Source organism: Onychomys torridus, chromosome 3 (genome assembly GCF_903995425.1).
Source record: "Onychomys torridus chromosome 3, mOncTor1.1, whole genome shotgun sequence".
NCBI lineage: Eukaryota > Metazoa > Chordata > Mammalia > Rodentia > Cricetidae > Onychomys > Onychomys torridus.
Genome location: NC_050445.1, coordinates 147,881,390 through 147,894,607, shown reverse-complemented (window position 1 = coordinate 147,894,607; position 13,218 = coordinate 147,881,390). Strand labels below are relative to the sequence as shown.

General features: G+C 44.5%; 1 protein-coding gene across 2 annotated transcripts in view; it reads left to right on the top strand.

The window, feature by feature from the left end:
- The window catches only part of Gucy2c (guanylate cyclase 2C), a 76,269-nt gene that overhangs the window by 52,126 nt on the left and 10,925 nt on the right, over positions 1-13,218 (top strand). For both annotated transcript variants that reach the window (XM_036182476.1, XM_036182475.1), the window contains 5 exons: positions 650-738; positions 4,262-4,353; positions 6,818-6,976; positions 9,665-9,857; positions 11,285-11,459. In XM_036182476.1, coding sequence (XP_036038369.1) covers positions 650-738; positions 4,262-4,353; positions 6,818-6,976; positions 9,665-9,857; positions 11,285-11,459 — 708 coding nt within the window. The remainder of the gene's footprint in view (positions 1-649; positions 739-4,261; positions 4,354-6,817; positions 6,977-9,664; positions 9,858-11,284; positions 11,460-13,218) is intronic.

Here is a 13,218-nt window from a genome sequence, read left to right as displayed (position 1 = left end):
TTTTCTTTCAAACCACCCCATGGAGGCAGGAGAATCAGGAGTTCCTAAGCACTTTAAAGCCAGCCTGGCCTGCATGAGACCCTGTCTCAAAAAGGCCAACAGAAAAAGAATGCCTCCTGCCCTCGCAGCTCTCCTCCTGATCACAGAAGGGAAGGTACCTGCTTCCTAGCTAGACTAGCCCATGCTAAGGAGACAGCACCTGCACTCCATTCTCATGGGAAGCACGGCTTAGTTTCCTGTCACGTTCTCACTGAAGGAGAGCACTTAGTTCAGTTCCTCCAGTCTTCACTTTCTGAGCACTTACTGGGCACTAACTCATGACTGTCTTGGAGGTCAGATGACTGAGGGATCTGGGGGTCAGGGGATGAGTGTGTGTGTGTGTGTGTGTGTGTGTGTGTGTGTGTGTGTGTGTAAGAGAGAGAGAGAGAGAGAGAGGACCTGCTGAAACAGTAATAGAATCTGAGGTGTTCAAGAGATGGCTGTCTACTTGTAAGTCGCTCCTGGGTTGTGAGAGAAGACTCTTCCCACTTCACTCACATCTGTCACATTCCTATTGGCTGAAGAGTCATGCAGGGGTGAACCAATTCAGATGTGCTCAACAGTCCTCGTTGGGGTTCTTCTTGTAATGGAATTATTCTCATCCAATCAGAGAAGATTTTCAGAGTGGAAAACTCCGACGGGATACGACCTTTCCGCCCAGACCTGTTCCTGGAAACTACAGATGAAAAGGAGCTGGAGGTGAGTCGATATTCCTGGTCTTCAGTAGTCTGTCTACCTGTAATGGTCTACCGCAGAGTCTGTGGGCACAACAGCAAACATGTTCACAGAGAGTTTTAGAAGCTCTACACAGCCTCCAGGTTCTTTGCAGGTGGCCCTTTCCTCCTTTCCAAGCTCCCAGTGGCTTCCCTTGGTTCGTTGCCCCTGGTCACATCCTCCTGCTTCTCCTCTCTTGCTTCTTCTCATCTTGTCTTCCAATTAGAACGGGAGTGACTCCATCTGGACCCACCCAGGGAACCCAGTGTAATTGCCCCCTCTCAAGGTCTTTCAGTTAATCACATTTGAAAAGGTCAGTCTCCTCTATTGGTAGTCTTTTCTTTGTGGCTTCAGTTACCAGAAACTACTGAGGTCCAAAATTACTAAATGGAAAATTCCAGAGTAAACCATTTATAAATTCTACGTTGTGCAGCATGATCAAACTTCATGCCATTTTGCTATGTTCTATTGAGACAAAAGCCATTCCTCCAACGTGTCCACTCTATGTATGTGCCCCTGTTAGCCACTCAGGGGGCATCTAAGTCATAAGTTTACTGTCGAGGAGCTGAACAGTGAGTTCAGCCCTGTGACTCAATAATGGCCCTCAAGTAGGTGAGCCGTGATGCTAGCACACCTAGTAATTATAATTGTTTTACTTTATCATTAGTTATTATTATGAATTACATCTAGTGATAAGTACATACAGGACTACTCTCTATACTTGAAGTTGTTGGGTGGGAATGAGAATCGTCTCTCCCAGACAAGGAAGGGCTGCCCTTTGGTGGCATTTACAGGACACAGGGATTAGGACGCAAAGATCTGAGACAGTTGTTCTTACCCCTCCCCCAAGGCCTGTTCCTCCCCCAGCTCAGGAAAGAGCTGGTGGTTAAAGTACGCATCATAGTCTACATGTGTATGTGATGTGTGCATGAGGCTTATAAACACCTCTATTGATTTAAAGAGAAGAAGGAGCCAGGTATGGGCGTACACGTCTGCAATCCCAACACTTAGAAGGCAGAGGGAGGAAGAGCAGGTATTGGAGACTGGGATACATGAGATGGAGTCTCGACATGAACAACGACAAACTCTCATGTGTGCAGATAAGGAGTTAATATTCAGATACAACTGATTTACGAGCTAGGACTAGTGCTTTGTAAGCTAAAAGAATTTGAGTGTATTTTGTTGTAATTCTACTTTAAAATTTACTAAACTGGGTGTGGTGGCACATGCCTGTAACCCCTGCCCTGGACAATCAAGAGTTCAAGGCCATCCTCAGCCACAAAGTGAGTTAGAGGCCAACCTGGGCTACGTGAGAGCTGGTCTCAAAATAAAACCAAATCAAAACAAAAGAAACTCAAAACAAAAAAGTAGTATGCTTCACTTAAAAACATAGAGAAACATTTAAACAAGCCTTCAAGAAGACTTTTAAAAGTTAGGCACGGTGACTCATACCTATAATAATCCCAGCGCTGAGGAGTCTGGGGCAGGAGGATTTTGAGTTTGAGGCTAATGTAGGTTATATAATGAGGCCTTCATAAAATTAAGGAGAGGGGAGGGGAGAGGAGGCAAAAATGAAAAGAAGGAACAGAGGATAGGAAGGAAAGAGAGAAGGTGAGAACACAAGAGAGGGAGTGGGGGAGAGGACACTTTAGCCCTGTAAGAAGAAGAGGTAGATTCCAGGATCCTGCAACCTCCCAAATGTTGCCTGCTAGAGCCCATCAGATGGTGTGGCATGTGTAGATAACCTACACACAGCATCCTGTATGCTTTAAACAACCTCTGCATTACTCATGATCCCACAACAACATACAATAAATCCCATGAAAAATCACTGTTACATTATATGGTATTGTATGTGTTCAGCACAGACTTAGTTTTCCCATGAATAGTCCCAGCCCGTAGTTAGTTGGATCAAAAATATAGGAGAATAAAGAGGGCTGATGGTGTGCACAGATGACTAAAGCCTCTGCCACCAAAGCAGCATCCTCAGTTCAGTTCTGCAGCCCAATGGTCCTGCAACTGGAAACCAGGCAAAGGTCTCAGGCCCAGTAACTGGTTTCAGTAGGAAACAAGCCTGAAGCCCACCCCTCAGCAGTGCCCATGGCTCACTCTGTTTTGCTCCCTAGAGGTGTGTGCCCGTGCTGAGGCAGGAGCATTACCCAGAGGCTAGGTAAGCAGACAGAGGCAGTTGTGGCCTTAGTTTCCTCCCAAGAACCATTTTCCAAGGAAAGGAAGTATGTACTGAACCATTTATCAGCCTGTTTTTAACCAGAGTGAAGAGCAAACTCGTTAAATAAATGACTGTGTGGTGATATTTTATTTGTGCTGAAATGTGGTGATATTTTATTTGTATGTTAATAAATAAAGTTTGCCTGGAGATCATAGGACATAGCCAGCCATAAACAAAAGTCAGGCAGTGGTAGCACACGCCCTTAATCCCGATCACATGGCAAGCAGAGTCTCTGTATGTTCAAGGACACACTGGGGAACAGCCAATCATGGTGACAGTACCAACCATAGAGACCTGGAGGTCTGTACAGACAGACAGTGATGAGGAAGTGAGGTAGCTGGGCTAAGAGCCAATGGGAAGGCAGAACAACAAGGCAATAAAAGCGTGGGTAGACAGGAATTAGCTCCCTCTCTTGGGAAGCATCATGGTGAGCTAAGGTTAGCTGGTGACTCTCACTATTTCCCTGATATCTACGGCTTTCACCCCTGTATTTGGCTCTGTGTTTCTTATTTAATAAGACTGTTTAGAAATTTGTCTGCATGACTGTTGCCTCCCTTTTGGATCAAGTCACAAATATTGTGGCAGGTAAGATGATGGTCCCACAGGCTTCCCCTCTATTGGCTCTTCCTCTCCACCTTCCTTTTCTCTGTGCACGTCACCACCACAGCTGGGCCCCACTGCGTTGAGGAAAATTAAACATATACATTGCCTTTTGCCCATACAAAATTCAAAGTTCAACTGGGGTGAAGCCTGAACGCAGGAAGTCTTCTGCATGGTCCTCAGGGGAGTGACTCCTCGCTACAGTTGAGATGAGTGGACCCTCAAGCTTTGTCCTTATCCATTTGCCTCATTCCATTGAGACTTACTAGTTTTTGTTTATTACTTTTACCTCTGCTTGTGTGTGTGTGTGTGTGTGTGTGTGTGTGTATGTGTGTGTATGTGTGTGACCTTAACTTGCTAAGGTGTCTCGCCAACCAGAGCCTTATTTTTTTTACCCTCCCTGACACCTAAACACCACATGTTCTCATAAAGCATTTAATCCTTCCCATAAACCCAGCCTTTTCCAAACTGTCAGTATGTTTTAATGAATTGCGAGAGACTGGCTGGGTGTGGTAGTGTAGGTGGTGGGGTCCACACCATGAGAAGTAGAGAACTGCAGAGGGGTTCTCATGGCAATCCTTGTGAGATATCCCCTGCCTTGATCACGCCCATCATAGAGGAGAACACAGTGAGACTATTCTGGAGTCCCAAGCTAAGCCACCCGCTTCTTCTTTGCAGGTCTATCTACTTGTCAAAAACTGTTGGGAGGAGGATCCAGAAAAGAGGCCAGATTTCAAGAAAATCGAGAGCACACTGGCCAAGATATTTGGGTATTGCTGACATTTTTACTTTTCTTCCCATAACTGATATTTAGTGGCACCAAGGAATGAAAACACTTATGCTGATAAAATTCTCAGGCTATCACCAACACCTGCCATATAAAATGCAAAATTTCAGAGATAAAAAAAGGACCACTTCTCAAGGACATACTCATAAAGTTAAACACTCAAAGTCAAAATAAATCATAATCATACTTTTATTAAAAATAGTTTCTAGGGGCTAGAAAGATGGCTCAGCAGTTAAGAACATGTGTTGTTCTTGAAGAGGACCCAAGTTTGATTCCAATAACCTACATCAGGAGGCTCACAACACATTTAATTCTCCCTCCAAGGGACAGGATGCTTCTGGTTTTCCTGGGCAATTGCATTCAGGGGCACAATTACACACACACACACACACACACACACACACACACACACACACACACAAAGAATAAATCTTTAAAAAAAATATAAAGTTTCCAAGAGAACATAAAAGTTGGGGTGCATGGGCAAGTGGGGAGGGCCTGGGAGGAGCTAAGAGAGTGGGAAAACACAGTCAAAATATATTGTATGAAAAAAATTTAATTAAACATATAATTTCCAGACCCTCTGTAAGTCTAACCTGGGCCCTGAGATTCTATGAAGCTCCTGGGCAATCCTTTTTTAAAATTTATTTATTTTATATGTATGGGTGTCTTGCATGCATGTATGTCTGTGTGTCATGTGCATGCAGTGTCCATAGAGGTCAGAAAAGGCATCTGACCCTGGGACTGAAGTTACAGATGGTTGTGAGCTGCCACAAGGGTGCTGGGAATCAAACCCAGGTCCTCTGGATGAGCACCCAATGTTCTTAATCACACACTCATCTCTCCAGGCCCAAGTGGGTAATTCTTAAGATTAGCAAGTTCTTAATTTTTTTTAAGATCTAGTTTTCATTTTTTTATTATTTGTGAATGTGTGAGTTTGTGCACATGTATGCAGGTGCCCGAGGACAATAAAGGCATCAGATTCCCTAGAACTGAACAGGGATTGCTGGAGGCTGTGAGCTGGGAGATGAGCTCAGGTCCTCTGGAAAGCCAGAATGTCCTTTTACTGAACCATCTCTCCAGCCCCCAAGGTCAGCAAGTTTTAAAGATCTTCAAAATCACCAGCTTTGGACCTAGACAATTTAAGATTTGCATCTCTGAATCAGAACAGCATTCAAGGTCAAAGAGGGGAGGGTGTTCCTCATTATCCAAGATCTGGGTGCTCTGTGTTTTCTGGTAACTCGGTGCAGATGGGAGAAGGGATAGTATCGTGAGAGCTAGAAGACCATGTTTCTGTGGGTAGACACAATAATGGCCTGCTGAGAGACAGGGCAAAACACCTCCCCTCACAGGCTACCAACTTCTTCATTCATAAAATTGGAGTGCCCCAGACGGTTTCCATCATTCTTCCATCTCTGACTTTCTTGAGGTACCATAGGTCCAAAGATTGAGATACCTGCTGTGGTGTCCAAGGCTGGGATGGCAATTGAAGTTAATTGAGACCGTGTCTGACTGGCAGAACTGTCCACTGTTTGAATAGAGCAGGAAATAACCACAGATTAAATTCTTGTCTTTTCACTCCTTCCCTGACCTGTCACTGAGGTCAGAGGGGGCTGTGCAGTATCAATGACATGGATTCTCATGGAGATACAGGGGCCCCTAGTCTTTAGCCTTGACTGTGGTTCTCAAATATGGCTGCACATTTGAAATCTCCTGAGGAGCTTTAAGAAAACTGACACCTGAATTCTACCCTAGAGCATTTGATGCACTTGGTCTCAGGTGTAACCTGGCATTGGAAGTTTTAATAGTTCCCTAGGTGATGAAGATTCAGTCAAGGCAGGGAAACTTTTAATTGAATCTATTCATATGGAATAAAACAATCTCTCATTATTCCTTGTACCTGCTCCTGACCTCTACCTGGTAGAGTCAAGTTAGAATCCCTTGTGAGCTCATTAAAAAAATAATTCCATCTCTTGGCCCACACAAGACTAGCCACCTGAATCCAATCCCCAGAACAACCAAGTTGTTCTCTGACCTGCTCTAAACCCATACCATAGTGCGTGTACACACACACACACACACACACACACACACACACACACACACATTCACAGAGAGGTGGGGGAGACAGACAGACACACAGACAGGAACACAAAGAGACAGAGACAAAGACAGACACAGAGAGAGAGAGAGAGACAGACAGACAGACAGACAGACACACACACACACACACACACACACACACACACACACACATACATTCACACATTCACACAAACAAGCCTTCTCCTGAGGGCAGAAGTGGGAGCTTGCTGATGATGTGACATCTTGGAAGCTTCCCCCCATGCCTTCACATGCTGTAAGCATTCTCTTTAATTCACACAACACTGAGAACCTCACATGAACCTTCCCCGAGATAGGTAAGAGTTCTTTGTTTCCACCTTCAGCCTTTTTCATGACCAAAAAAATGAATCTTACATGGACACCTTGATTCGACGTCTACAGCTGTATTCTCGAAACCTGGAACACCTGGTGGAGGAAAGGACCCAGCTGTACAAGGCAGAGAGGGACAGGGCTGACCGCCTTAACTTTATGCTGCTTCCACGGTAAGACGAGTCTCCTGCAGCTGTGGCCTCCCATGATTCCACAGTCAGGCTCCTTGACTCTCGGTTGAAACCTTCAGCATGCCCGCCTCTCCCTGGTACTGGTTTGTTCTGGATTTGGTCTGGCCTTGTATTTGTTTGGGACTGTATAGGATGGTTTCCTTTTATAGACCGAAGGCAGATTATTGGGGTTGAAGATGCTTATGTCTTGCTGAGCCCCGCTCAGATTTCACTCTGAATTCCTACAGCAAGAAGTTTTGGGAGAATCACGGACTAGGCAGATGGCAGTGAATTCTAACACCTTATTAAGCCCGCAGCCTTCAAGCAAGGCACTGTCTGTCTGTCCTCAGTCTCAAAATGGTGATTTAAGCCTGCCTCTGCAGTGTGTGAACTGTGAGACATTTAAGTATTAAGCATTAGTTTCTTTGTTTTCCTTCTTTAAATCACAAGGGAATTCCAAGTCAGTGGGAGAGGAGGTGGTAACACTTGTCAGATGTCTCGCCACCCAGGCATCCGCAAGCCAACGTTGGCCTCTTCTTTGTGAAGCTATGGTTTAGTAAGGACAGAAGAAATAGGGCATTAATACAGAAACCCCAAGATAGAGTCATGTTTTCCAAACACTGACATTCGAGTAAGTTCCTGAGGAATGTTAAGATGAACGGGAATCACACCAGGATGGTTCGGCCCATGGCTTAGAAGCAACGGTCTCTCCCCATCAAGGTGTGGCGAGCTGTTACTTCAGTGTAAGGAGAAGCTCTAGTGAATTCATGGGGACTGAGGCAGGCGTCACAGAAAACGCTGACATCCACGCCGGGTTACACAGTAATGGTGGCTTGTCCGGGTTACCCCTTTCTCTCAACCCCTCCCAGATCCACCCCTCCAATACTAATGACTGTCTTCCAAATAAAAAAAAAAAAAGTCGTTTCTTCTATATTAGCCTGGGCAAACAGGTGGGGACACACACATGCCCCACTCAATCCCCAAAACTAAAAAAGCCTAATTGGAACTGTGAGCCTTTCAGCTCCTACATGCAGGCTGGGAGAGCATTCTGAAAATATGCTAGAAGCCGTACCCCCACTCCCACACCCCCATTCCCAGACCACCGCACTATGTCAAAGAGAGTAGGTATTGCCCATAACCTTGTTATATTATGCAGAAATCCTTGCCTGGAGACTAATGCCTAGTTGACAAAATAATACCTTGGTTACCTGGCTGATAGGTATGGGGTTTCTGGAAGATCCACAGGCATTCTACAATTGTTGTTCTCGCCTCTAAATCTTCTCCATCTCCCTGAACACCCAGGGTCTGGGTCACAGAGGCTCAGAGTGCACAGGATTGATGTTGCTTCGTTCTAGCAATAGCTCTGTCCAATGGGATCACAGGATTCCCACTTCCTTTTCAGCCCTTCATTTTCTTATCTGTATAAAAATGGAGGATTTAGGGACTGGAGAGATGGCTCAGTGGTTAGGAACATTTGCTGCTCTTGCAGAACACCTGAGTTCCCAGTACCCACATGGTTGCTCACAACCATCTGTAACTCCAGTCCCAGGGGATCTTGTGCCCTCTTCTGGCCTCTGCAGGTACCAGGCACATGGGTAGTATGTACTATACATGCAAGCAAACACTTGTATGAAATAAAGTAAAATGAGGGATCTGTTCTCATAGGCTGCTGTGGCATTTCCCAGCTTCTAGGTTCTGATGCTAATGTTCTATATTTCTACTCAGGCCCCCTTCAAAATGACCCCAATGGCAACAGAGAGTGCTTGACCTCAGTCAGCCCCCATGCCTCTTCTTCCATGGGAAAGGCAACTTGGCCCCTAAAGGAAGGCCCAGTCCATGTGGTTGCTTCTGTTGTATTCCCTGCTCTGAGAAGCTGCACCTTCTGTCTCTTCAGTGAGGCTTTCTGAGTGGCTTCCTTTGGCATCCTTTGCTGCAGTTGTAACTTATACAGGGTGTGGTTGACTTTGTTTTATTGTATTTAACATTATGTGCATTGGTCTGAAGGTTTCAGATGCCTTGGAACTGGAATTACAGACAGTTGTGAGCTACTATGTGGGTGCTGGGAATTGAACCTGGGTCCTCTGAAGAGCAACCAGTGCTCTTAACCACTGAGCCATCTCTCCAGCCCTGGTGGACTTTACTTTTCAAAGGACCCAAACCTAGTTCAGAATATCCAGTGAATTCTGATATAAATATATTATTTGGCATGATATTAAACAATACCCTGAAGTACACAAGAGGAGCAGAACCATTGGCTTTGATGAGAGAGGCAGTACTCATAGCCTTGGGGTCATTTTCTTACATCCATGACACGATCCTCATCCAACCTTCTGAATGTGGTGCTGTGCTTGGTTAACATTGATTATCAGTGGAGAGGTAAAGAGTGGACATGTGGGTGTTAGAGATAGACAAGTGTCAGTGTTGTGAGTTTATGTGTATTATTGATAATCTGAGTTAAAGTTGAAAATGCTTCTATTCATCCAAGTTCAACTACATACACACATGTATGGGCCATGTATTCATATACACAGTGCATGCAATCTGTTCACTCTGCTTCCTGGACACTCACTGGAATTCATTAGAAATCTCAAATTTTTAATCCAGTTGACAGCGGCTTCAATCTGAATTGTTTATGTAAGGAAAGAAAACTCTACAGAGGTTAAAAGTGGTTTTCTCCCCTCCCTCCTCTAGGCTGGTGGTAAAGTCTCTGAAGGAGAAAGGCATTGTGGAACCAGAGCTGTATGAAGAAGTCACAATCTATTTCAGTGACATTGTCGGTTTTACAACTATCTGCAAGTACAGCACCCCCATGGAGGTGGTGGACATGCTAAATGACATCTACAAGAGTTTTGACCAGATTGTGGATCACCATGATGTCTACAAGGTGACTGATTGCCCTCAGGCTGAGACAGTTGGGCAGCCCAAGGCCACCAGAGCCTGGCACAGTTGCTCCTGTTAGGTACACCTCCTGTCTCCCCATCCAACAAATAACAAAAAGCCAACTGAGAATGCTTCCTATTCTTCCACAGGTCCCAAGTTCAGTTCTCAGCACTCAAGTCAGGGTGCCCAGAACTGCCTGGAACTCTAGCTCCAAGGGATATGGCTTCCCCAGGCACCTGCATGTCTATGCACAAACCCACAAATAGGCTCATACAAGTATGCCCATAAAGATAAATAAATCTTTAACACTTAGTGAAGTGGTGGTTGAATCCAAGCTGAAATGGGGGAGATGTGGAAGAATTAAGAAAGGTCAAATGTCGGGGCTGGAGAGATGGCTCAGAAGTTAAGAGCACTGGCTGTTCTTCCAGAGGTCTTGAGTTCAATTCCCAGCACCCACATGGTGGCTCACAACCATCTGTAATAAGATCTGGTGCCCTCTTCTGGCCTGCAGGGACACATGCAAGCAGAATGTTGTATGCATAATAAATAATAAATAAATTTAAAAAAAGAGAAAGGCCAAATGTCAAAATGACCCCCTACTTTAAAGAAGTAGCACAGAAGAAATAAATTAGAGCAAAAATGAATTTGGGGTGACAGATATAGAGGAAATGGCAGAATTTCAAAACACCTCCAAAGCAATGGGCAACATTTAAGTTGGCTGAAAATGAAGTGGAGACAGTGGAGTTATGATAAACACAGCACAAGACCCCCAAAATGCTTCATTCTTGAAAGAACCTACAATTACTATTGGTAAAATACTATGTAGGAAATGACAATCACTGAAGAGAACTTTGCTGGTAATTTAGTGTATTGCTAAAATTATATAGGATCGGTCAGATTAATTATTTAGTTTTAATTTTAGCTAAGTGCATGGGTGTGTATGCCTCCTTGTCTGTACCGCTTATATGTAGGTATCCACAGGGGCCAGAATAGGGCATCTGATCCCCTGGAACTAGAGTTACAAGCAGGTGTGAGCCACCATGTAGGTGCTGGGAGCTGTACCCTGGTCTTATGCAAGAGCAGCAGGTGATCTCAATCACTGAGCCATGTCTCCAGCCCCACAACCAGATTATTTGAGCATTTACAGGATTTTCACTACATTTGCACAATCTATATAATTATGAAACAATGTTTTATGGTTAAAATCTTCCATAGCTGTTTTGTCATCCAGTTAACTATACTAGGAAAACAAAAACAAAAACAAACAAAAAAACAACAAGAAACAAAAAACCCTGGCAAAACTGGCATAGAACTGGCCCTGATTGAGGTGGCAGAACTGTGCTCATATCTATATTGCAATCAATTCAGGCCTCTCTTCAATTCTGGTGCCTTCCCATAGGGCAGAGCCACTGATAGAAAGTGTCCCCACAGGTAGAAACCATCGGTGATGCCTACGTGGTGGCCAGTGGTTTGCCCATGAGAAATGGCAACCGACATGCAGTAGACATTTCCAAGATGGCTTTGGACATCCTCAGCTTCATGGGGACCTTCGAGTTGGAGCATCTTCCTGGCCTCCCAGTATGGATTCGCATTGGAGTTCATTCTGGTAAGGAGTTGGGCATCCTAACAAGTGGGGGTCACTCACAGCAGAGGACACAAGAGCATCTTGATGTGGTTGGTTTTTCCATCTGACACATTTTAGATTCTGTGTGCCAAATGTGGGGTTCATTACACATCCTGACACATTTAGACCTGGTCCCTAGAGAACACTTGAAATGACACCATGGATGGCACTGTTGTTGCTGGATGCACAAACACTGACCACCCCGGAAAACAAGAAGTTCTGGACTCCCCATTTAAATCATCACATCTACTGTCTCACTTATCGCCTCCCCACACAGTCCTGACTGTAAATGGACGGTTCTCTCCCACCTGCCAGTTCCTGAATACCCAGCAACCACTTCCCAAATTACCACACAGAGGCTTATTTTAACTATAAATGCTCAGCTGATAGCTCAGGCGTATGACTAACTAGCTCTTACACTTAAATTAACCCATAGTTCTTATCTGTTTAGCCACGTGGCTTGGTACCTTTTCCCAGTGTGGCGTTCCCATCTTGATTCTCTGCATTTTCTGGTGACTCTCTTCATTCCGCCCTTCTCCTTCTCATCATCCTTTTGGTCACCTGTACTTCCTGCCTGGCTACTGGCCAATCAGCATTTTATTAAACCAATTTGAGTGACAAATCTTTACAATGTACAAGAGGATTATTCCACAGCACCCAACTCCTGTTAATATCCCATTAAAATAATACAATACTGGGGCTGGAGAGATGCCCTAATGGTTAGGAAAGTACACTACACTTGTAGAGGACCTGAGTTTAGTTCCCAGCAGCCATGCTGAGCAGCTCACAACTACCTGTAATTCCAACTCCAGGAGCTTTGATGCCCTCTTCTAGCCTCCTCCAGCACCTGCATTCACTTGTACCTACCCACAAACAAATGGACACATACACATAATGAAAACTAAAACCTTTTTTAAAAAAGAAAGAATACTATCTGAGAAATATGTGGTTCATAGATATAGGTTCATACCTACTCCACTGCAGTGCTACAGAAAGTACATGGGTCCCTAAGAGAACCAGGGAAGTTTGATAGCCCCAATGAGAGGAAAACTCTAGACAAAACTGATAGTTTATTTAAGAAAGAACAATTCACAAATTTGTGTCACAAAGTGCTTCAGCAGGCAATATGGGCAGGTAGCATCTACGGACAGAAAACAGAAGTGAGTGGTGCCTGCTCAGAATCCTAGCACCACAAGGCCAAGAGAGGAGGATCTCAAGTTTGAGGCCATCTGAAAGAATGAGGTAGGGACAGAAAGAGAGAGAGCAGAGGTGAGAGACAGAAAGCATCTGATTGATTAAAGCTCTAGGCTACCACTATCTGAGGATCTGATTGCTTAAAGTTCTGTGCTACCACTCTCTGAGGATCTGATTGCTTAAAGTTCTGTGCTACCAATATCTGCAGCATCATTTGATCAGTCATCAGCCTGTGACTCACTGGAGCTTGGGGACTATGACTACATATTTCTAAATTAGGCTTTTAGTTTAGGTAGCAAGTTAGGATGCCTCAGGCTTACAGTTTAACTCACAGCCTTGAACATAGAGACTTGAGTAGATAAGGAAGCAGTCTTACAGAAACGCATAGTTGGAGGGGAACTCATCCAACCAGCAGAGGAATGGAAAAAGAACACGTGGCATGTAGGCACAGTGGAATATTTTTCAGCCATAAAGGAGAAGGAAGTTACATTGTTTACAAGAAAATAAATACAACTGGTCGTAATCATAGTAACTAAGTAAATTAAGC